Consider the following 25,069-nt stretch of genomic DNA (forward strand, 5'->3'; position numbering starts at 1 on the left):
ATTCCCAACATTGTGTGTGAACTAATATTGATGATATAGATAGATAGATAGATAGATAGATAGATAGTACTTTATTGATCCCAAATTGGGAAACTACACTGTTGCAGCACTAAAAAAACAGTAAACAGAAACCCTTCAATCATTCTATGTGCAACAAACAATCAAAGCAGATGTGCAAAAGACAAGTCAAATTGTGCAGAGACAGGGTTTTCTAAACCATTAGTGCATTATTTGCCATTGCGTCCAGGAAAAATGTCCAGATTGCTATCTGTTGAGTTGTAGAGGGTAATGGCTCTCGGCAGGATGCATCTCCTGATGCCTTCCTTCAGACAAGGCAGCTGCCTCAGTCTCTTGGAGAAGACGCTCCGCTGTCTGTCCAGTGTGTGGTGGAGAGGGTGGTCCTGGTTGTCTCGAGTCCATGAGTTTGTCTCCAGGCTCCGACCTTCAACGGTGCATTCGTGGAGATTAATTGAGCATTGGATATTACAAAAAAGGCCCATCCTGGATGAAACGCTGTGCTCTTGATTTGACCCTGAACTGATTTGTTGTTTGGACAATCCCTCGCAGCCTCTGGGTGACTCCCCCGCCGCCCGCAGTGCCGGGAGGATATCTCGCTACGGAAAGACCTTGGTTCTGAGAGGAAGCTCGATGGCAGGGTGGGAGGAGGGTGACATGGAAGTGCCCAGTGGAGGAGCAGCAGGCAGATGTGCTTCTGTTTGGGAGGGTTTCCTCCACAGGATCCGTGTCCTGTCTCTACCCTCTGCGCCACCCCGCTTTGTTTGCGAGCGCGCTGATTTCTTAATGGCTCCGTAGAAAAAGATCAAGTCTGCATTTCTGGAGTTCTGGCTGTCGCCCCCCTCCCCTCCACACCCTTGTTATTTGCACCATGTGCCTTCCTGCGTGTCGAGATGAAGTAGGACCACGTCACAGCCGGGTCACTCAGTCTGTTCCGCCGCCACACTTCCTCTGGCAACTCCATCAATTGGCTAATAAAGGAAAATAATCTTTTTCTCCCCTTCACTCTCAGTTCTGCTTGCGGCCTCCTGTGTGCTGCCGAAGTATTTTTTTTTTTTATTTTCTATCCTTGACCGGCTGGGCTTGACGCACAGGCCAAAGACGAGTCTGCTGCGGTGTGTCTTGGCTCACCGCGGCTCCCTGTAATCACATTACTCTTTCTGCCAAAGACCCACATCCCAATCTTTCATTAAAACGGCATTAGCGCAAGACGTGGAGTCATGTGGGAGGAACCCGTGTGCATGTGCGGAAAGACAAGGTGACTGGCATAAACGCGTTAGTGTGCAGCCTGGTGGTGCTTTGAAGAACAATATTGGGCCTGTGAAGCACCTTTTGCATGATCAGCTGCCCCTCAAAAGTAATGATTTTATTCTGTATATTCTATATATTCTGATTTTATATCTGGTTAAAGTCTTTTGCCAAAACCTTCGGGCTATCTTCCTGCTACACCCGATGTTTTACTGGACCTTTCTCCTGTTTGGAAGGGAACAACAACAAACACAACCACAAGGCGAGGCGTAGAATGGTCTCTGCTTGTATAATGAGAACCTGTTTCGGATCTATCGATCTATCTATCGATCTATCTATCTTTTCATAAAACCAAAAGGGAAATGGAGGCGGGGGCGACTGCCCACGAAGCCGCGACCCACCAGTTGAGAAACTCTGGTGTAGGCTTTTCTCCTTTCACCTGCAGGCTTTGATATGCATTATCATTATCAAAGCATAATGCAGAACCTTTAAAATCATAACATACTTCAACCTCACTCCAGCTCAGCAGTGGGATACTGATATCTGATCAGCAGCACAAGTAACGGTTCGGCCTCACCCTGCTGCCTTGTTTTGAGTATCAGGAAGTCACAAATGAGGTAATGCATGTGCACTGGCAGGGAATGTGAGGTAAGAGAGATTAGGAGGAGGGAGAGGGGAGGGAGGGAGGGGAAGCCAAGGTCAAAGGTGGGAGCCGAGCGCTGGGCCGTCACTCAGGCTGGAAAAGTGGGAAAAGTGAGCAGAACAGGAAGCGGTGCGGCCGCTCGGAGGCTCTGCACCGGGCCGGCTCTGACCCGGCTGGCACATCTGATGAGGGCGGAGGAACCATAATAAACAGGCCTCCGCCGGGCGCCAGCCAATACACTGCGGACATCTTCAGCTGCTGAACTTTGACTCAGTCGTACGTCGGCCCGGTTTGTTTTGTGGAAAGGTTTTGTGGCAGCAGCGGATAGAAGTTTCCTGCTTCGGACGCACGGCGAGAGGAAATCAGGCCGAGGGAGTGTAAATTGTTGTGTGTGCACGGCTGGCCGGACTGTTTTTTGTGTGTTTTTTTTCTCTAGTGAATTATTGTTTCAGAAACTGGTGGCGCAAATCAGAGTTATGTGCTAGCATCAGTCCCCCCCCCCCTATTTTTTTTATAATGCCCGCGTGCATGGGTGTCAAACTCTGGCCCGCGGCCCAAATTTGGCCATCAGTGTCATTATATTTGGCCCAGAGGCACAAAATCACTACTAGAGCTCGCCCGCCGCACATGTACTGCTAATACTACACATCCCAGGATGCTCTGCTGGTATTTTGCCGTGTCAAGCAGCACAGGTCATTCATGGAAGGATATTGTAATGACTTAATTGGTTTATTGTTGTTCTTTTATGTTAATGTTTTATGTTTATGTTTATGTTAGAATTAAAATTAAAATGAAATTAAAATCAGAAGACGCATGAGATGCATGCCTTTTTTATTTATCTTTATTTATTTTGATGAGTTTTTTTGTTGTATAGTATTAAGCTTTGCTTGTTCCATAAGATTGAAGCAAAACTTGTTTGGGTCCATATGAAAAGGTTCACTGTTACATCTGGAGGAAGATTTTTTTTCAGCAAATACCAAGGTTGACCCACGACTTTGTGTTTCTGTGTCTCTTGAGCCTTTGTCAGACACCACAGCAACTTTCAGCTTGCCCGTCTGTAACGTTATTGCAATTTTTATTTGTTATTTTTAGAGACGTCGCCTTAAAACGTAACCAATGTTCAAATCCAAAGTTCCAGCATCAGTCCCTCAGAATTAACCAAAATGTAGCCTCTTTGTCAACACGGCAGGGCTACGCTGGCAGCTAGTCGTAGCTTACGTAACACCGAGAGAATGAAAGTTAGCTGACGCTCTTTCTGACGTCTGTTGCACTTGTGAAAGAAGGTATCAGGCAGAAGACTCGGCGGTCTGTGGTGCAGCTCGCCCCTCCGGCCCCGACTCTCATCTTTCGGTTTTCCTCCCACACCCCCGAGTCTCATGAGCGAGCCAGCGGTTTTGTACGCTCAATGCCTTTTCTTGTTGCAAAACATGAGGTGGGGTCCGTATGACTCACGCTCTGCAGCCAGTTAGTTGTCTGGGGTCTCTGGCTTTCTGCAGAGAAAACTAGCCAAGTTTGACAGTTCCCAGGTTTGCTCCGAAATGCCTTTCTTTAAAAGGCAAAAAGCGGGAGAAGCCTTTGCCTCAGACTCGTGTGTGTGTGTGTGTGTGTGTGTGTGTGTGTGTGTGTGTGTGTGTGTGTGTGTGTGTGTGTGTGTGTGGTGGGGGGGGGGGGGGGGGGAGAGAGGGAGAGAGAGAGAGAGAGAGAGAGAGAGAGAGAGAGAGAGAGTTCTATCTTGTAATGTTTCCTGGAAGACCACAGGTACAGCTCCAATCTGTTTCACAGGCCATTTATTCAACACCTTTGTTTATGGTGCCGCTGATTGCGTCAACTTGATCTGCATCGTCGACGGTGCGCAGGAACACGACCACTCCACTTTTTCTTCTTCTTCTTCTTTTTCTTCTTTTTCATTTTCTTTTTCTTTTTCTTCAGTTTCTTTTTGTCTTCTTCTTCTTTTGCTTCTTCTTCTGCTTCTTCTTCTTCTCCTGATAGTTGCCTCCTGCCATTCCAGTGCCAGAGCTTCATGTAACTGGATAACATTAATTCCTCGTGTCTTATGTAATGAAGTACACACACACACACACACAGCCGGGCCTCATACATACAAGCTGTCCGCCCTAAAGATGACTTAAACGGGCAGGCAGCCTTTGTAATCAGATTGCATTATGGGGCTGATTTGTGCGCCGCGCTCACATATGGCTCTGATAAAAAAAACAAAAAACCCTGCAGATCCAACTCGTTGACATCATGCTTGTGGGAGTCGTGGTCCACAGTGACCAGCGAGGCAGACGTTACCCTCCACGTTCCAACAGCAGGCAATAGTCGAGGGCCAAGTGGGACTGGAACAGTTTATAGACACTTGTGTGTTTCTGAGGCAGGATCGACGCTTGATCCTTCACTTCCTCTCCATGAGCGTCGCTGATCATCTCTTCCAACTATGACATCAGCGCACGGTCACAGTGTGTTTGACAAATAAGATTCAAGGAAGTAGAAAAAACACTCGTTCTCAGAGAGACTAAAGAGATAAAATTATATTATGTAGTCTCTCCCTGGACACAGGTGTAATAATTTAGCCTGATGTAAGTGAACACAGAATAAATGTATTAAGAAAACAACCTAAAATACAGGCATGAAAGGTAGTTTTCCATTACTGGCAGGGCACAGGGAAAACAGAGAGTACGTAGATGTACTTTATTGATCCCAAATTGGGAAGCTACGCAAATAAAGATTTAAAATGCCCATAGAGAAGTATAGTCTAGCAAAGAAAACAACTCAAACACAAGTTCCTCGTTCATACTTCTAGGGTGCTCAGTTTGAAGTGTGTGTATCTAAAAAGCTTCATGCTGTAATAAAAGTCTGTTTTTGTTGCCACCACGTCAAGGGTTTTACTTCCTGTATCCTGTGAGGGATCATATATGAGTCGGACATCTGTTGACTTCTGGTCAAAGCAGGTGGATCAGATCTACCCTGCCCCTGGTACATCATCGGCATTGAGGCGGTGTTGCATTTTAATGGCGCGGTCACACATGCTAATCAAGACTGCGGAGGCGTGCTCGTGCACCAGACCTCCATAAGAGCATTCTCATGTCTGCTCTGCCTTAAAATACCTTACAGCGTTGCCCTGCGTGCCTCTATTAGCCCCTTTAAGACGTCACACCTGTAGCTTTATTGGGGATTTTGCCCTTGTCTGTTGTGAAGCATTGTTTCCCTCCCTCGTTCGGTGCCATCCTGCTTCCTTTTAAGGGTCGGAGCAGGTTGTTTGAACTGCAAGCAAAGTTCAAGCGCGTGTGTGTGTGTGTGTGTGTGTGTGTGTGTGTGTGTGTGTGTGTGTGTGTGTGTGTGTGTGTGTGTGTGTGTGTGTGTGTGTGTGTGCAGATATGAGATGTGGGCCATACTTAAAAGCAGACGCAGGCAGACAGTTGGAAATAGAAATGGAAAAGAAAAGGAATTTGGAATAAAATGCAGTGCAGCTCCTGCAAAAATGATAATTAAAATTCTACTCAATTGATATATCAAGTGTTGTGACAGCTACTGACATACTAACCATCAGGATTTTTAAATATTTTACGACACATACGCACCTACACACTTGCACACAATGTAGTGGGTTATGGCTCAGGAATGGCGTGTCAGAGTTCAGTGTAATGTTGTCAAAACATGTTTTCACTGTGGAGGAGCGGGGCAACTTTCCACTCTGCGTTCTTGTGTGTTCCACCTTCATTTGAGTGCAACAACTGACCGTCAGTCAGCCTGTACTCTAAAGGTCAGTGAATAACAACAACCGATGTTTCTGATATTTCTGATGGAACATTCAGTAAAAAACAACTTCTCAAAACAAAACATAAGAACATAATGATAAAAAAAAAAACAACACAATGTAGGTCAATGTGGTTGTATGTTCCACATTATTCTGGCAATAAATGTGAAAAATTCAGTGTACAAAGTTGGAATATGGATATGACAATATAAACCCAAAGCAAAGCCGAAAACGGGGAGCAAGGCCTGTGTGATACTAGGCAGTGAATGACCTCACCAGTCAAACAGCCCGGCTTCCAACCTCTAAAATTGCCTTTGTATAAGGTTTAAAGCTGGACTTTAAAAGATAGCAGCACTCATCTTCCACACATTCCTCTACCAGACTGATCCAGAGGCCGGAGCGCTGCAGACTGCAGCAACCTGCAGTCACCTGCTCACTGTAACACTGGCTGTCAGGATCAGCAGACAGGCAGCTGAGGACTGTCGAGTTGCGACAATGTCGCACATTGTTGTGTTGTGTTGGAAAAATAGTCACAACAAAGGATGTCTGGCTGTCGGTCGACCGACACACCTTATACAGGAAAAGCTGGTGTTTCTATTATGGTTTTCCAGAAAAGCCTGTTTTGACCTGAAATACCACTTTACGTTTTATGTACGTCTTATTTTTTAAAAATTGTGTTTTCAAACCACCATTTCAGCTGGCACAGTTTCCTGGGAAACACACCTGTGTCAATAAAGAGGAAAATGGCACTAATTAGACGCCTCAGCAGTCAGGTGCTGATTGGATCCACCTGTGAGCGGGCGCATTGCATGGACTCTGGGACTATTGCAATGTCCCAGAGTCCTTCACACACACACACACACACACACACACGCATTATAGTCAAGATTTAAGCTGACGTCGACTTTTACTCTGCTTGTTTGTATGCTAACAAAATAATTACCCACGGGGCTAACATTAGCCAGGCGTTTATTTTGCAAATAGCCCTCGTAAGCTGTACTCTAGCGTGGCGGTTCAGCGGGTTTTTCACACCCCGCTGATATTTATGTGTTGCCGTAGTGTGGCCGCTCATAGTGCATTCATTGTTCGTTTTGTACAGTATTGCAACATTTATCAAAGAACACAAACTTTCCATCCACAGCTACTATTATGACTTTCCCTCTTTACAATACGTACCATTGTACGCCTGCAATAATGAGAAATGCCGCCTCATTTCCATCCTTTTCTCATTTCAGCCCCAGCGCAGCTTTCAAAGGCGCATCCAGGCCCGGGAAATTTCGCACTCTGCCGCTATTGTTGCTGTTGTTTGTCAGAGCGTCGCTCTGTTGTTTGGGCAGTGCCCTTTTTTTTAGTTTACAATGCCAATTTGGTATCTAGGGAAAGGACAAACACAGACCCTCTGCAGTCTTCGCGAGCCCACGTCGGGCCTGTGCAGTGTCTGGCGGGTTCCAATGAGCCAAGGAGTAAGCCCGTTAACGGCGTAAACAATGCATGAATCCTTTTGTGTTGCTTCAGATTTTTGGAATGCATTCTCTGCGTTTGCCGCGGGGAAGCCAAAGTGTTGAATTTGACTATTGATTCTGCCTGGAGCTCGCTTACGGCGCTGCATACATTTCCTTTGGCGCTAATTTTCCTTCGCACAACACGTGACGATCCCACAACAAAAAGAGAGAAGGGTTTCCTTTACGTGCTAAATAAAGACCCACTCCAAGACCCAACAATTGTCAATACTCTGATACAGAAGCGGCACCATTGTTAGTTTGCATCCTTTTTGCTTCCTGCCAGTGACAAATCAGCCATGGGGGGAATCGAGCGGAGGTGGTTGTTTGCTCTGTGTGCGTTGGAGTTGTAAAGATTTGAGGTGCTGAGCTCGAACGCAACCAGCAACCAGCGACTAGCAACCAGCGGCAGCAGAGGGTTTTTTCAAACTGCTTGAAATAAACAATTGAGGCAGAAGCACTTAGTGCCAGGCCGAGGCAGATATTTTCCAACATCTCTCACATGTTTGGGCTTTGAGCCCCTGTGCAGGTTTAATCCATAGCATGCGTACAAACAGTGCTGAAAGCGCGAGAGCAGACAGAGCTGTCCGGCTAAACACACAGCAGGGTGGATTGATGATCCGACAATTATCTTTTCATCTAAATGATGTATTGTTCCTGCTAATGTCTAGCTACTGCAGTTTGAGATCCATGCTTGATAGATAGATGGATGGACGGATGAATGGATAGAGAGATAGATGGATGGATAGATTAATGAATGGATACATACATAGATAGATACATATGTACACACATACATACATATGTAGATTAAAACAATTTCTGGATTTTCTTTTTAAAGAAGCAAGAAATGGTGAGGAATCCTGATTGGAGACGTTTTGGTTCCTTGGTCTGTTGTTTCCATACCTTGAGGAGCCTCTGCGAGGCGTATGGCAGGTTTCTCTGCAGCACTCCCACCTTAAACCGAGTGAGGCAATGTCTTGTCCTCCCAGGCGCACACACAAACACAGTAATTTCACCCTAATGAGGCTGAAGCCATTACCGTAAACTTGTTACGTCTGACAGTAGTCAATATTAATCGTAGACGAGCCAGTTCCTGTTTCATGTTGGGCAACATATTACGTTTTAACATGCTGATTTGAACATATTATCCCCATCAGCATGTCTAAAGAGTTTACAGACTGGTCTGGAAATGGATTCTGGAAATGGTTTAAAATCACATTATATTAATTGCATTTTACCCCCGCCCCCCCCCCCCCCCCCCCCCCCCCCACCACCACCACCACCACCACCACCACCACCGAGTATCTAGCCCTTCTTAAGTTAACGGAAAACAGGAAGTCTTTCCAAACGTCAACTTGCTTGCTGACTTGACAAAAACGAGAGAAGTGCTTTCATTTTTCCACCCAGTTGTGGGCTTCCTTTCAAGCAGCCACAGAGACTCTCGGCGCTGTCAGAAAGTCTGTCCGTGGGTCTTTGCTAGTTTCCTAGTGGGTTCCCAGCCATCCGGCAACTCTAATGACACAAGAGCCCCTCGGTGTGCTGCTCATAGCTCCAGTCCTAAAATACCCTGCTTGCATTCTGTCATGCTTCCTAGGGGACCGTCACGGGTCAGAGACTCTTCCCCGGGAATCTCCTCAATCTGCGCTCAGACTTTTTTTAAATCATGTGCACAGCTGTAGCGGAGAGAGGACTAAATCGGAACAGTGTTAATTCTCATTCATGGAGGAGAGACTTCATGATGTTGAGTCATTCACTTTAGTTAACGGGATCCCACTGTATGTTTTCAGCAGCTGGGAATGAATTTAGATGATTGCAATAGTGTTATAAAGACATTATATCAGTTTTCTGTTTTCAATTTTCAATACCTTTTTTTCTTTTTTAGCATTTGGTCTGAATAAATGTTTATAGAATATCCTCAGTATAATTATGTAATGCTAGTGCCAGCTGCTCCTTGCTCATGGCAATATGGTCTTGGGCTCAACTCCCAGGTGTAGAGCACCTTCCTGTGTAGAGTCTGCGGTCTCCTCGAGTGTTTGGGCCTGTGTAATCATTAGGAACATGCACTAGGTTAACATCCAAACATTGTGTCTGACCGAATGTGCTGCTGAAGATCTGGATATGGTCCCAGGTGCCACATAGAGGATCATCCACTGTGTTTGTGATCAGTGCAGTGTATTATTATTTTCTATTGGGAATCGATTCATATTTTTTGGAGGTTAAAGTAAAAAAAAGCACTGCCTTAAGTTGCTTAAAGTTTTTATTTTTTTTTTAAATCTCTGTAGCACCTTTTACTCATATATAAATGTGTGTATATATCTATGTATACATATTTTTTTTCTTCAGAAAATATTTTTTGACACATTATGAGAATAAGACTTCTCTGTGTGCCAAGCACCCTATGTTAGTCATCAGTTCTGCACCTACTGCACATGCAGGATGTAGCAGTCTAACAGGATGTTTGTGGTGCAACACATCTTGACGCGTTACCTCTACTTTTCTCGACAGCTTATATTTAGATATTGTTTGTTTGCTTTCAAGATTCCTTCATATGACAAATTCTGTGCGTTGTCATCTTACTTACTTGTTCGGTGACTCTTTTTCCCGTTAATGCAATACACCAATGAGTTTTTAAAGAGTATTCAGCTTAAATACAGCATCCTAATAGGCCAACAATGAATTGGTTGTTAAAATGATTTCTCTTTGATTGTTTGTTTGTTTGTTTACAGAGCTCGGTTTGGCTCAGCGGAAGTTTGCCCAGTGCCTGGGAGAGTTTCAGTTCGAGTACATCGGTGATGCGAAGACAGACGATGAGAAGTGTATTGGTAAGGGAGCAAGTCTGTATGTAAATTAACAACTAGTTTCCCCTGCTGACACGCTCTGTAAATGTGTGTTTATGGGTCTTTATGGGCATTTGCTGACACCAGGGTTGGTGCACCTGTTGTGGAAGCGGCTCATCATCCCAATTTTTATTTTATTTTTTTTTTATCATTATTATTATTATTTCAGGTTGTGTTGTGAGAGGCTACAAACTTTGATTTTGTTCTTTTCCACAGATGACTCTTTGCGAGAGTTTTCCTCATTCCTCAAGAACCTAGAAGACCAAAGAGAGTTGATGGTGAGAACAACCAGTCAGAACCTGCCTGGAAGCCAAGAAAAAAACTGTGTCTGTGTCTGTCTGTCTTCTTCCTAAGGCCTGCAGTGAGCCTTATAACTGACCGTTTCACTCCTGCAGCCCGTGTGTCACGCCTTGTTTTATTCCCCAGCCATGTAGATCAACATTTCCTTTGACGTTCTCCATTAAGTCAGCAGCGCAAAGCAGTTTCCTGGTGAATGGTGAAGTCATGCTAGTGCTCAGACGTGCCGTCGCAGGCGTCTAAGGGTCATTGTCACAGCACCTACAGGGAGTGGCTGCAGAGACGACGTATCCACATTATTACACACAAGACCTAAATACCAAGACACCTAAGCTACCACTTGCATCAAGGCCCAACTTAATTGTACCGTCTGTTGCTGCATGCAGCCGTAGCAATAGATCAGGAGTTCATAAGCAAGAAAAACCCTGTGTTTGCAATATGAGGACGAGCTATTGCAAAAGAAGTAACACTTCTATTTCCAAGGTGTTGTGTGTGTGTGTGTGTGTGTGTGTGTGTGTGTGTGTGTGTGTGTGTGTGTGTGTGTGTGTGTGTGTGTGTGTGTGTGTGTGTGTGTGTGTGTGTGGATACGCCCTCAAGTGGAACTTCACTGTTTTTTATAGCATGGTAGTTAAGGTTAATGTTTAATGTTGTGCAACGGTTTAAAGCAGGCTCAGTGGACAGCAGTAAAACCCTCTGAAAAATGTATCCGTCTTGCTTGGATTGAAAAATCACACTTTTATCACCAATTGTATGTAAAAGCCTTTCAGTTCTAATGTCTGTCAGTGGCGTCCGAGGCCAGAATGTGGACCCGGTCGTCGGTAGATGACAGAGTTGAGTGTTTTAGTGCCAGGCTGGGAACAAAATGACGAACATGCTGCTCAGCGTGGCCCCCACTGAGCAGAGTGGGACGAGTGCATGTTGAGTAGGATGGTCGAGCAAGCCTGGGCATGCACTGCAGCCAAGGCAGCAGAAGCACAGCAGGAATGAGGAAATGTACAGTTGCACTGTATTCACACATTTCACACGTGCTGATTTTGTAGATAAGAAACTTGAATGTGTGAGATTGCGTGACACCAATTAATAGTTATTTGGTAGATTGACTCTGGCGCTCCAACTGTCAGTAAATGTGAATGAGTGGGAAATGTTCCTGCGTTTCATGAGCTATTTAATGCTCTTTGTCACTGTTCTGGCTTCTGTGTCCGTCCAGATGAGGAACATTACTGAAACCTTGATGAAACCCCTGGAGAAGTTCAGGAAAGAGCACCTTGGTATTGTCAGGGTAATACATCACGCTTTCATCCCTCCTCTTTTGTCTGATTCTAAAATACATCACAGCGGACGACTTCTGATGCGGCCTAATTATTTGTACCCCTCGTAATCTTGTGCTTCCGTGTTTCCCTCTGCGTGTCCGAATTTCCTCCGCAACCCCCGTCAAGGCGGAGAGGAAAAAGTATGAGAAAGAAACGGAGAAGTACTACAGCTCCCTGGAGAAGCTGCTCAACATGTCAGCGAAGAAGAAGGAGCCGCAGCTCCAGGAGGTACTTACCCCTGCCAGGACCCTCCCTCCCCCCCCGCCTCCTGCCTCTCTCCCTCCCTTGCAGAAACGAAACATGCAGAGATGGAAACGTGCCTTCTGTTTAGTTTGCCATTCCTGTTTTTACTTTTGCGTCTTTGGCCGCCGGACCGTGCGACTTTCCATTGACGTGCCTCGCAGCGGCGCTTTTCCTGGCCTGCCTGGAGAGGAAATGTGGACTCACTCGCGCTGTTTGGCCCCAAGGTCAGATGTGGCCGCTGTGCCGCGCGGGGGAGAAATTCAGCGCTGTGCTGCTAACATGCGAGCGTTTAGAGTTAAGCAAATAAACAAACAAGCAGTCGGAATAGTGCCCCTTTTGTGGGGCTCAGCCATATGTTTCGCACACTTGCGCGGGGAAGACCCTCCAAGCCGCGGAGGTCATTGCTGCGGGCCGCCCTCGGCCCCCTCTGACAGTCGGCTCTGTAGTACCGGCGCAGACTTGAACAAATAGACTTTCACGTTAGGTCGCAGCCGCAGCAGTCATGAACTTTATTAACACAGCATCGGGTGTGAAAGCACTGTGTGAACAGTAGCATGCATGGTTTCAATCCACATCCGTCACGATTCTTACAGTGAGCTGCTCAGGACGCCGGCCAATAATCCTTTTTAATCTTTGTATGCTTGGACATTATTATTACTACTGTTCAGTGATTGCGCAATAATGAGTTCTGTGAGTAAAGGGAGATTTTTTTTTCAGTTTTTTTTTGATCCAAACAACCAGAGTTTTTCTCTGTGTAAATCTGCCCCCAGGCTGTAGACGGCTTTTCTTTCTGTCCCTACATGTTCTGTGCACTGGCTGGGATGAGCTGTACGTAACTTGTCTCTCATCCAAAGAGTGATCCAAGAAAGCTTCCGACATGCCTCCGGTTCTGTTCGAGGTGAACACGTTGCTGGTGAATGAGCCAGTGAATCAGTGATATTCGTTAAAGGTTTTGGACGTGTTATGCCGGGCAGAATAAACAGCTCTTTGAGACGTCAATGGACAGCAGACTAACATAAGTGTCCTTGAATATCAAAAACCACTCCACTGCTTCCTCGACATTCATTTATTTTGGAGGGCGGTACAGTTTAAACAAAAGTAAACGAAAGGCTGTACTCGTTTCATTGTGTTATCTTGAATTATTGAATCAAATATTTGCCGATCATACTTGGTTGCCTCACCCCCACAAACACAGAGTCTTGATTCTGTGGGAAACTCCAGGCCCGCTGTTTGACAAAGACCATATCGCTCTCTTTCATTCGATCTGTTTCTGTAATCTTTCCGTGTGTATCCTCCTCAGGCAGACGGCCTGGTAGAAACCATGAGGAACCACTTTCAGGAGGAGTCACTGGACTATGTTTGCAAGCTGCAGGAGATCCAGGAGAGGAAGAAGTTTGAGTGTGTCGAGCCGGTGAGGGATTCTTAAACGCCACGTGCTCAATTTGTCAGGAGACAATATTCAATGCACCAATGTATTAAATTATTTGATCTTTCAAACAAAGGCACTTTGAGTGATACTTTCTGTCTTTGACTCTTGCAGATGCTGGCCTTTTTCCAGACAGTCTTTACCTTCTATCACCAGGGCTATGAGCTTGCCAAGGACTTTGACCATTACAAAAGAGCGCTGCAGATCAACATTCAAAACGTAAGAGACGTGAATGTTTCATTGTGTGTATATATTGGTTGCTAAAGTCTATTTCAAATAATGACGTTGAGGCTGTTTAATATGAAACATTTTAGCATCACAAAACATTCACACTTCAATATAATTCAAGCAAATAATTGCAATCATTAGCTGCTAATGTTCATGTTGATTGAGACTTTGATCATGTGATATGTTCAGTGATTAAGACCAATATTACAGAGCAACCTTACCAATCTTATCTCTGTTTCAGTTTTGGTTTTAGTTGACTAAGTATGAAACTGAAATGAAAACTAGCTTGAGGGAGTTTGGGTATTTTCAGGTATTTTCTTTTTTTTTTTCAGTGAGTGGGTTCTCGGTGGTTTCCAGCATGATTGCAGCTAATGCATTATTTCCTCCCCTCCAGACACGGAGTCGCTTCGAGGGCACGCGATCGGAGGTGTATGAGCTGATGAAGAGGATCAGGGAGGCACCTCAGGAGTACAGGCAGACCAGCCCCATCAGCTGTGAAGGCTACCTCTACGTGCAGGAAAAACGTAAATGAAAAAAACAAAAAAAAAAAACACCTTTGCATCAATAGATTCGAATTTGTTGAAGTATAACCAGCTCATCTGGCCAATCATCCTTCCTCTCAACTAGTGATTAATATGATTTCCTTTTTGCTGGAGAGGAAGAGGACGACCTCTGTGTGACCTTGTAGATCATGAAGTGGAATTGCAGCCTGAGCACGAGTAAATTAGTTCATAATCAATGAGGACAATATTAATCACATTACCTGCAGTGATCTCGAGGAAGCCAAGACATTCCATGCGTGACGCGCATGAGGTGACTCATGCGCTTTTACACACCGCAGCCCCTCCTGTAAACATCCAGAGCGTCACACGCAGTCCGCTCTCTGTAAACTTGTTTGACGCAAAACCATCTTTTTAATTTGGATTCCTCTGTCACGTCTCCCCTGCCAAGTTTATAACTAAGTCAGTACCCCGTGATATTTATTGCAGGGACATTACTGCGGAGCACATGAAAACATTTATTACTCCTTGACGCAGCCTCTCCCTCTGTTAATTTGTAACAAGCAGATCGTTTGCAAGTCAGGTAGCTGCGACAATAGCCGCGTCTCAAAACCTGAGTAAAGCTTTTCAGCTAGTTGGGAAAAGCTTGTTTTGACTGCTTGGCTGATTTAAAAAGTATCAAAAAGATAGTCTCTCAATCTCTCTCTCTCTCTCACTCTCTCTTTCTCGTCTGTGCCACAGTAGCAGTGAAGCAACAATGTGTCTGGCTCATTTGTATTTTAAGACGGACACACCCATGGTTGCACAACTGGAGTTTCTATTTGCAAGATGTTAATGTTGCCATGAAAATGAAATTACAAACAACTGCTCGAAGCCAGTTTGCCACCATGCATAATAAATGATATCTGTCTGAAGAGGAGCTTTTACTGGCTTTGCATCCTGAATTACCTCTCAACTGGTTCATGCTGATTATTTCCAGATCCAACGTAAATGACTGTTTCTTTTCAGCAGGTTTAAAAAGTGAAACACACCCAGCGGTGGGACACTTAACCTACGTCTTATTTCTTAGCGCTGATTGATCGAGTCTGTGCAGCCAGACATTAGCGGGACTAAAATAGACTCTGGGCCTATTTTCCATTAAGCTCAGCAGTGAGTTGCTTCTGGGAAATGTGCAGCATGTACACAGTGGAATTGCAAGCGGCATCTAGATTGGGTGCGATAGCTTCCGGAGGTGGAGCGCAGAGAAGCCCAGAGGAGCCTCGAAATCAAAATATTTTGCCTAATTCTTGACATGTTTTCTGTACCAAATTAACTTCGAGCATCAAAGACACAAACAAAAAAAGAATGAAAAAAAAAAACGCCACTCTAATCAAGTCAGCCTTAAAGTGTCTCCAACCAGCAGAAGTGGCGACGTAGCGTTGCGTTCCTGCAAACATTTGCTCAAATCGAAGTCTGGCAGAGCGTATTTGTTTTGGTGGCTCCTCCGCTGACACACATTGTCATTTTAGATATCCTCCCTGATCCTCCCACGATAGGTCGCCGTGAATGTTCCAGTCCAAACACTGCTGAATATCGGTGTCACATCTCTTCATTGTTCTCTCCGCAGGGCCGCCTCCCTTCGGTTCAAGTTGGGTCAAACGCTACTGCACGTTTGTCAAAGAGCAGAAGATCTTGCACATGATGACCTTTGACCACCGGTCTGGTGGGAAGAATGTGAGTTGCGCACGGCGCAGTCGGACGCTCACACCTGCACTACTTACACAACGTGGCGCACTAATTTGTGTTCATACGAGCGATTCGCCTCGGCGTATTTTTTGCTTTCGCAGGGCGAGACCGAATCCGTCACACTGAAATCATGCGTCCGTAAAACCACAGACGTGTTGGACAGGAGGTTCTGTTTGGAACTCGATATAACCGACCGGTACGTCACGACTCTTTCTGCAACGCACGCTGCTCATGTGGAGCTTAGGAATAGCTCTGGTGAACACTGAGGCTCTTTGTGAATCGGTGTGAAAGATTCAGATTCTTTGCATTGACTCATTATGGCACAGTCTTAATAATAATAATAATAATAATAATAATAATAATAATAATAATAATAATAATAATAATGTCTCAGCCTTTTGCCTCATGCTAATGTGTAATGTGTTCTGTCTCTGTCCAGGCCGGGGACGTTGCTGACTGTACAGGCTCTGTCCGAGGATGACTACAGGTTCTGGTTGCAGGCCATGGGTGGCAAGGAACCTGTGAGTTACCTGCACGATAGCTCATGTGTTCCAAACACATTTTGGCTGTTTTAAATCAGTAAAATTGCACATAGTCTTTTCTGCAATATGCTCCAACTCATATATGTTTGAAACATGACAAAGCGAACAGAGGTGTCATCTTTTCCAACAGATTGGCCACTCCCTGGAGAGGACTTACTCTAAAGAGAGAGGAAGTATGTGATCTGGCTGCACTAAAAAGAAATATATATATACATATATATATACACGTCAAAATCACAATATTTCATCGTTTTGAGGCTTCAGCACGTTTCATGTTTTTGCTTCTCACATCTGCAGTTGATGCCCAGCTTGATGACGTGGGATTAAGTTTTTTAAAGAACTCGATCAACGCCATCGAAACGAGAGGTGAGCTCAGATTAAATGACATTATAAGGCCTTGTTTTCCCACAGGTAGCTGGTTTCTGGCTTAGTCTTTGTTCTACAGGGAAATTGTATTTTTTTCAAACACTCTTGTCCACATCCAGCCACATATAAAGTAAAGAAAGTACAAAACCTATACACTCTAAGCAGAAAAAGCAAGAGTTCTCAAAGTCTCCAAAAATATCTGTTTACATGTAGATTAAAGGCCAAGTGCATAAGAAAGACTGTGTTTGTAGAAATAACTGCACAAGTTGACAGGCCTCTGTAGAGAGTTACAGCTAGAAACAGGTGGCATTCATGCGGTAGCTATATATGTACACTAGGGGGCAGGCTTATTCCAGTATTGAAACTAATGGGTGTCCGTCAGGTACTGCAGATGACTGGTGTGGAGTTAGAAACAATGGATTTTATTCCGAACATGTTGTTTGCAGAATTTAAACTTTTGATTTTATTGAACACATTATTTTGTAATTTCATTGCAAAGCTATCGGTGCAAAATGTTTCAAAATTCCTTGCCATTTGTTACCAGGCATCAATGACCTAGGACTGTACAGAGTTGTTGGCGTGAGCTCCAAGGTCCAGAAGCTCCTCACATTAATGATCGGTGAGTCTGAAGATGTGCTTTTCACCTTTTTTTTTTCTTCAAAATTTGCTGTAGGAGGCAAATAAAGTGAGATTTTAACTTAAATGGTGCAGCTGCCCTGTGAGCGACGAGCTAAAGACGTCGATGGTTTCAGAGCACCATCTCTCCTCTCAAACATAAAGCACTGTGATGTGTCTCAGCTAGTTTCATATCTCTCCCATTCTTGTCCTTATGCTAAATCAAACTCCTCTCTGGTGCCTTTTCCTGGGCCTCTGCCTGAAGTAAAAACTCTTCCAGCTTTCTTCATTTCCATCATGCCTCACACCATGTCCTGAGCTTCGCTATTACTTAGCCACTTTCCGTAGCGATGCTTAGCTCGTCCTCTGTCCTTTCCACTGTTGTCTGCACGCTCTCTGGTTGCCTGCGTCTCTCGCAGATATCTGGCAAGTCTCATCTCCGTGTTCAGAATGACAACAAACTCAAGCAACCACTCTACTTTCCCAAAACCTCCACTATTGCAAACTCGTGCTCCAGCTCCTTCAACCCCCCTGCGCTGCTATGCTACAAGACATTATCTCAAAGTGAGAATAGAAGTGCGCCACGTCCTGGACATTTCTGTTGATAGGCCACAACCACTTCAACGTGCTCGCACTTCCATTGTTGAGAATGTTTGTGCACTGTGCGAAAAAAAAAAAGAAGTCTGCGGTCCCTGAATTAATGCGCGTGTGACAGCTGTAGTACTACTTCTACACAAAGCGTTACATTCACAAAGCCACCGTGCCTACAACAGTTCACAGTGAGTGGGTGAAGCGAGCTTTAAACCCTGAAGAAAGTCTTCATATCTGCCCACTCCTCCTCCCTTTTTATCTCTCACCCACCGACATGGCCAGGGTCCAATCAGAGAGGGCTGCTCGATGCAATACGCGTCTCACATCGCATTACAGCACAAACAAATGGAGCTGCACCTATCCAATGTTGGGCAACAATGCAAGAGAAAGAAGCCTGGTAAAAAAATGTCTGGTGCACATTTATGAAGGAAACGCACAGTGCATGTATGTTTCCTTTATAAAGGAAGTTTGAGGCAAACTGATGAGATTCCACAAACTGTTGAACCCATTAGACATTTCTTTATTTAAATGCAATAACTATCTGCTTTTATTTCTTAACACTGAATGGAGGCTCGAAAGTTTAAGACCCAAATGTGCCAGCTGAATAGTCGAGTAGATCCATAATTCTGTTCTGAAGACACTTCTGAATGCACCTTTTCAATGCACTTTGCAATACACCTTTTTTCACCTCCTTGCCTCTCTGCACTAATGTGTGTGCATGCGCTCACACACTCCTCAACGGGCTAGGTAATAATATTCCTCCAAATTCCAGGTAAGTACGGTCAAATTTGTTTTCACATTTTCCATTTGTCTTTTTTAGTCTCAAGGTTTTCATTATTTCTTAAACTTGACCTGATGTAGAATGCTGCCGTTTTCCAAATATGGGGTTAGAACATGCTCTGAATGAGGAAATACTCATGGAAGAATTAACAGTTGCACACAAATTTCTTCATTTATATAGATTTTAACACAGCGCTTCTTCCTGCAGTCCTTGGGAGAAATGAAACCCCTGAGCACCTTCGAAGCTTAGCGAGACCAAGTACACGTGTTGAGCTTAACTCACTCACACATTATCCTTCCGTATCCACTGATTTACGTCAGGTGTGACTAAAGTCTCTTCCACCCTCAACACCCCACAGCCCCGGATTCCCAGTGGACACTGCTGAGTAATATGGATTAAATAAGCTTGGATGGTCTTAGTCACAGTGGTTCTGTGTTAAAGTCGTAGCTTCCTGCTGTCGATGGCTGGGGCTGCTCTTGTCTCCCAGGGCTTGAAGCCTCTTGTCTGTCCTCACTGTTAACTATATCTAATTTTTATTTGACCATATGTAGTCTGCACTCCAAAAAAATCACACTTCGACCGCTTGTCATTGGGGGAGAAACAATTTTCTTTTTAATCTCAGCCGTTTGAATTTCCCATCAGAAATGTTTCCCACAATTTTGTTCTGTTCAGACGAGAATTCCAACAACTTGGACCTGTCCGCCAGTGAGGACTGGGACATCAAGACCATCACAAGTGCCCTGAAGCTTTATCTAAGGTAAGGTTTTGTAGGAAGATGGACAGATAAGTGCATAAGAAAAAAGAAAAAAGGAAAAAGTGGTCTGTCATGTCAGAGGAAATTAAATCAAACCGGGGTAGAGAGGGACTGCTGGATTCATGAATAATCACTGCTTTCATTGACTTGATAAGCCACAACGTTTCACGATTCAGTTGCTATGGCACTAATTTGACCTAATGTTGACCTCTGATGACCTCAGAGACCAGCGGCGGCTTTTTTTTCTCATTTCATCTGTCTGACGGATACAACGGCCCCCGTGTTCACTTGACTGTAAAACACTCCATGCGTTGTTGATTGTCTTTTTTCCTTCTTTTTAAATTACCATTGAGTTAATTAAGTAAAGTGCCTGAGTATAATTAACTTCATGCAAGGTCACGATGCATTCGGTATGCGTGTTTCGCAGCCGCCAACTCTTTCCGTTCTGACAGATAGTGCGCGGAAGGTTCGGAGATTAACAATGTGCCTCAGTCGCAATGAGAGGAGCCAGTTTCATTTAAAAATAAATAAATAAAAATAAATGTTAATTTGTTTTTGTTAACATAGCCACTTAGCAGAGGAATTAGTTGGCTTTGCTCATTTAAATGAAAACCAAACTGGGATTTGAGCTCGCCTACTTTTTTTTTTTTTTGAACAGACACAGTAAAATAACACAGTTATCCTACAATTATGTGCAAGCAGTTAATATTCTTTGTGCATCCTTGTTCAATATTGTGACTTTGAAATGGCTCTGCTATATTTTTAATGTTTGGCTGCTCTAAATAAAAGGTGGTCAGCTGAACTGATGTGCTTAAATTTTAGAAAAAGAAATGGAATTTAAAAAAAAAGGTAACTTTTGGTAGTAAGGTAATGTTTTGCGTCAGTCACTGTGTGAAACAGTTTACCGGGATATTTCATTTAAAAATCCAAAAGTAAATTGGTGATTGAAATATTGTTATTAAATTGTCTATGCTTATTAAGTGAAAAAGGTCAGATAAAGTCAACAATAATTAAGTTATTTCATATTTCCCTTCCCACCGCTGCCGTCAACTGCTGTTTGCGAGAGAGTCAAATGGACTTGACACTCAAAATGGGCTGCTTCCGTTCATCAGTCTATCTCAGTGTGAGTTAATGCATCCATACTGTTGTGGCGTGTTAAAGCGCGCTGGGTGTTGATTTGGCAGGTCTTTTAGCGGCCGGCCGGCTGGAAAAATGCAGGGTCAATCTCCTCGGTTTCCTCTGAGGCTAAATACCTCTGGCTTCCGGCCAGCTGCAGTGTGAAAGTACCTTCAGATGAACTTGGTTATCTCAATGCGTGGGCCATCTAATTCCATCCTGTGGCCCGGCCACATTAATCATTCCTGCGCGCAGACCCTATAAAACAGTGCAGCAGCGGTTTCTGCGTCACCCTCCCTCAGCTCAACTCTAACCCACCTCTCTCTCTCTCCCTCTCTCTCTCTCTCTCTCTCTCTCTCTCTCTCTCTCTCTCTCTCTCTATCTCTCTCACTTTCTCTCTCACTTTCTCTCTCACTCTCTTTCGGAAGGAGCCTCCCTGAGCCGCTGATGACCTACGGACTGTACAAAGAGTTTATTAGCCCTGCCAGTAAGTTTGATCTCCCCTCATTCAAATTCAGCCATCAGTGAACCAAATTGTACATGTGTGTTTTGTTTCACCGCCTGGGACATGAGATGGCTTTATTAATAAGGCCTGTTCTTTTATTGCGGCAGAGATTTTCACCGCAAGATATCAAAAATGCATTCGATTGAAAATCATTTTTTCAATCTCTAAGCTACATTTTTTTTTTAAACTTTTAAAGAACCTTCCTGCCAGTCAACACAATAACTTAAAACAAAAACAAAAGCATGCCCACATTGCCTTGGGATATGTTGTTTTTACTCTCTGAGAGAACAGCTAAAACTGATAGAATATTTGAATGTTGCATATTTGCCAAAATTCCGAATCTTCTTTTTTTCATCCCTGATCTTCAGTGATATATCCTAGAACAATTATTGGAAAGGGACGAACGAAACACCCAGAAGTGGGTGTTGTCACTAACCTGGGGTGTCAGTCAGATATCAGCTACCAGAACTTCCTTAAACCTACTAGCAGAAGACGCACATACAGACTCATACATCTAGAAGAAATTGACAGAATGGAGGCCCACAGCATCACTAGACGACACTGACAGTCATTTTACGTTACTTCGTCATTACATGCAATCATTTCTTTGTGCCATGGCACTTTCTGAAGTCAGAGTTGATAATGGTAAAGTTATATATGGCCCCACAGCTTGGTGGCACTAAATTCAACACTCTGCACCCCAATCAGGAAACAGAGCCTTTGTTTTTTTCACAGTCAAATTCTTCTGAAATGCAGCTTCGGGTTTGAATCTCGGGGGGAGGGTGGGGATGAAGGGACATTTGCAGTCATGCTTGTCAGATTTTCTTTCAAGTGAGATATGACAACGTGCATGTTAGTGACTTTCAATGCACAAATTGTGTTTGACACTGATTAACATAATGCCATTACGCCATAAACACCTGCTCGAGCTCATGGGGTTATGAACCAAACATTTGACTTCATTTGCCCTTGAATGGACAGGAAGCCAACCTCTGGGAGCCCCAAATCTATTTTTCATCTGCCCACATAACTAGATTTACGTATGAAATGCTATTTAAGCAGGCCTAAGTTGAATCGTATTCCAACAAGTGCTATAATTGGATCAGGTTGACATTTTTATCAGGCACTCGCAATGCCCTCGTAACGAGAGGAGAAAAAATGGATTAGCAACGAATATTTTTTTTTTTTTGATGGATGACAGCATCCATAAGAAGCTTTTTGCATGTTTAAATCCTTGTCGTTCCCATAGTAATGATATTTTGTGTGCCTCTGAGTGCATGTGTGTGTGTGTGTGTGTGTGTGTGTGCGTGTGTGTTGTCTGTGCGTGGGCAGTCAGATGCCCATGTGCGAGGAAATGTTTAAGAGATGATCTTGGGGGTTTTAACACAACCCTTTTATACGGTGGCAGCGGCAGCGTAAAGCTATCTCCCCCGGCAGCACAGTGATCCCTGCTGCCAAATTCCAGGAGGCTTCAGACCACATATATCACCGTCGCACACCTTCTCCCTTTACCTCAACCGCAATGTGTCATCCTCCGTGCCTCGCGCACCATGAAGTGATTTTCCTGCGATGCTTAAGATTCCTGCTTGGATCATTTCTTTATCCCCATTACAGAGAAAAAAACACAAAGCTATGACTCACTAAATCAACTAGTCGTGGCTCTTTCTGTACCTGCTCTGTTACTCCAGATTCTCTGTATCTCCAGCCCATATTGCTCATCATCATCATCATCACCACCACCACCATCATCATCATGTGCATCATCAACAACGTGCTAATCCCGCGCGGCGCTTTATTGCATCTGAGTTGGCCGCTTGCCATCGCCGCGAGCGTCGAGAACTCCTTGTAGTTTAACACCAGTGTGTGGCTTCCCTGTGCGTTTGAACAGAGGGCGGCAGCCCGGAGTCTCGCATCCAAGCCGTCCACTGCCTGGTCCACAGACTACCGGAGAGGAATCGACAAGTCCTCGGGCTGCTTATGAAGCATCTGGCCAAGTGAGTGCTCACAGGTCCTTGGTCATAGTTCACCCCAATCGCCACCCCCTCCCTTCCTCTCTCACTCTCTCTCTCTCTCTTTCTCTCTCACTCTCCATCCCTCCCTCCCTCCCTCTCTTTCGGCTCTTCCTGTCTGTCTCCTCATTCTCACTCCACATGCTTTCTCTCTCCATCTCCCTCACTCCCACTCTCTTCACTCCCCCTTCCCTGCTGTCACTCCATCTCCTCTGTCTACTTGTTGGCTGCCGGGTAAGAAAATTGGAGCCTCTAGCTTAATGTTTTTTTAAATGCCTCTTCTGAGGTCACTTTGCTGCACGTTTTAAAGTTGTCGGAGGCAGATCGTGCAGCCCCCCACATCACCACCACTGCCATACCTGCTTGTCACACTGTTGTGCCGCACGGCAGTAAAGGGAAATTAAATGGGCTGCTCACATCGAGCCCTCTTTTGAGATTTCTCTATACACCCTCGGATGGATCCGCTATTGAGCGTCTCTCCATTTGCGAGATTAAGTAAAAAGAGAGATTTAAGAAGTATAGTGTTAGCCAACATTACAAGGTTTTACCTCAGCAAGCTTTTTATAAACTAAATATGAGCAAATTGAAGATAAGTAAATAATCCCTCTTCCCTGAGGCTGCGAAAGTCTGCTGGATCTTATTTCATAGAAACCCGCTGCAGAATCAGGCTCTGGTAAAAAGGCAGTGCTATTGAAATTGAATTAGGATTATCCAGCGTGAAATTCTCCAGACTGGAGAGACTCGAATATTTTTCAGAAGTTGGCGTGTGTGTATGTCCTGCAGGGGAAGGAAGCAAAGCCAGAATTTCACACTGCTATCTGAAATGGTTTCAGAGATGTTATAAATGTGAGTTGTCACCAATGTTTTTGTCTTCAAAGGCAGCCTTTGAAGCTATTTAAACTGTCTCGCTGCAGATGCACGGCATATTATCATATTTTCAGTGTGAAATCTCCTCACCTGTCCGAATAACTTTATCTTCACGGATACGTTTTGGCTTGTTGTTTTCCTCCCAACCTCCACTTGTTTTGACCTCATAGGATATGATTTCATCCACCGTAGATGAGCTCTTCCAAAACAGATTTAGATGTTGAAAGTTAAAGAAGTTATAAAAAAAAAAGACATCTGCCATATAAATAATGTAAATAGACAGTTTCAGACATTGACTCTCTCTCTCTTGATTCTCATTTTTTCAACTCCTAACAAGAAAACGGTCTGTTGTAAATGTAAAAAAGTAAATATAATTTATCCATCTTATTTTAAATTGCTGTATCATATTCTTCTCGCCAGTTATTTTTTTGTGTGCAAAAGAGGTTATGGTAATTTCAGAATCAGTGTAACACACTAGATGTCTGAGCAGGTCCTGCAGTGTTTTAGAATGAAATAAGGTTGGACATTAATTGGCTAACATGATTTTTAGCATTGATACCAATAGCTTTTTAATAGCCTCTTGTTTCATTCTGCTCGCCGTGGACACTGCTGCGATCAGACTTGGGTACATTTCTGTGTGTCGTTTCTGCTCCTCAGGGTCGTGGATCACAGCAAAGTCAACATGATGACGGTGGCCAACCTGGGCGTCGTGTTCGGCCCCACGCTGATGAGGTCCCAGGAGGAGACGGTGGCTGCCATCATGGACATCAAGTTCCAAAACATTGTGGTGGAGATCCTCATAGAACACCATGAAAAGGTAATGGCGACCTCGCCTCAGAATCATCCGGAGCTGTGCTTTGTAGCCGCAGCCTTGAACTGAATCACACACCTGAATCACACATGGCGCATTGCCTGTCCTCCACTCAGTCTATCGTACAGTGCAGCAATGTTGGAAGCAGTTTAATGTTCAAACTAAAGTATATATATATGTATGGCCATTAGGGGGAGCTCTAAGCGCTTCTTCAAGTATTAAACAAATGAGGGTTTTTTTCTCCGTTTTAGGCGATCTGATTACTCTCTAGATTGTCTAAAATTTCATTTTGTTTCTAAGGCTCCTTTGCTCTATGGATGCTTTTATTTCTTCTTTTGAATTGGTTCATAGCCTTTAGCCATGGCGTCGTGCAATCTTTCCAAA

At 44.2% G+C, this 25,069-nt stretch overlaps 1 protein-coding gene across 1 annotated transcript in view; it reads left to right on the forward strand.

Annotated features, from left to right (window-relative positions):
• Positions 1 to 25,069, forward strand: part of arhgap10 (Rho GTPase activating protein 10) — a 46,241-nt gene that overhangs the window by 4,562 nt on the left and 16,610 nt on the right. Inside the window, exons 2-18 of the mRNA XM_076033069.1 lie at positions 9,889 to 9,984; positions 10,216 to 10,277; positions 11,504 to 11,575; positions 11,733 to 11,834; positions 13,150 to 13,260; positions 13,390 to 13,494; positions 13,898 to 14,027; positions 15,610 to 15,716; positions 15,830 to 15,924; positions 16,168 to 16,249; positions 16,401 to 16,443; positions 16,568 to 16,636; positions 17,181 to 17,255; positions 19,296 to 19,380; positions 20,922 to 20,980; positions 22,887 to 22,992; positions 24,532 to 24,691. Coding sequence (XP_075889184.1) covers positions 9,889 to 9,984; positions 10,216 to 10,277; positions 11,504 to 11,575; positions 11,733 to 11,834; positions 13,150 to 13,260; positions 13,390 to 13,494; positions 13,898 to 14,027; positions 15,610 to 15,716; positions 15,830 to 15,924; positions 16,168 to 16,249; positions 16,401 to 16,443; positions 16,568 to 16,636; positions 17,181 to 17,255; positions 19,296 to 19,380; positions 20,922 to 20,980; positions 22,887 to 22,992; positions 24,532 to 24,691 — 1,559 coding nt within the window. The remainder of the gene's footprint in view (positions 1 to 9,888; positions 9,985 to 10,215; positions 10,278 to 11,503; positions 11,576 to 11,732; positions 11,835 to 13,149; positions 13,261 to 13,389; positions 13,495 to 13,897; positions 14,028 to 15,609; positions 15,717 to 15,829; positions 15,925 to 16,167; positions 16,250 to 16,400; positions 16,444 to 16,567; positions 16,637 to 17,180; positions 17,256 to 19,295; positions 19,381 to 20,921; positions 20,981 to 22,886; positions 22,993 to 24,531; positions 24,692 to 25,069) is intronic.

Source organism: Nelusetta ayraudi, unplaced genomic scaffold (assembly GCF_046127955.1).
Source record: "Nelusetta ayraudi isolate G7.1 ecotype Tasmania unplaced genomic scaffold, CSIRO-AGI_Nayr_v1 ptg000004l, whole genome shotgun sequence".
Taxonomy (NCBI): Eukaryota; Metazoa; Chordata; class Actinopteri; order Tetraodontiformes; family Monacanthidae; genus Nelusetta; species Nelusetta ayraudi.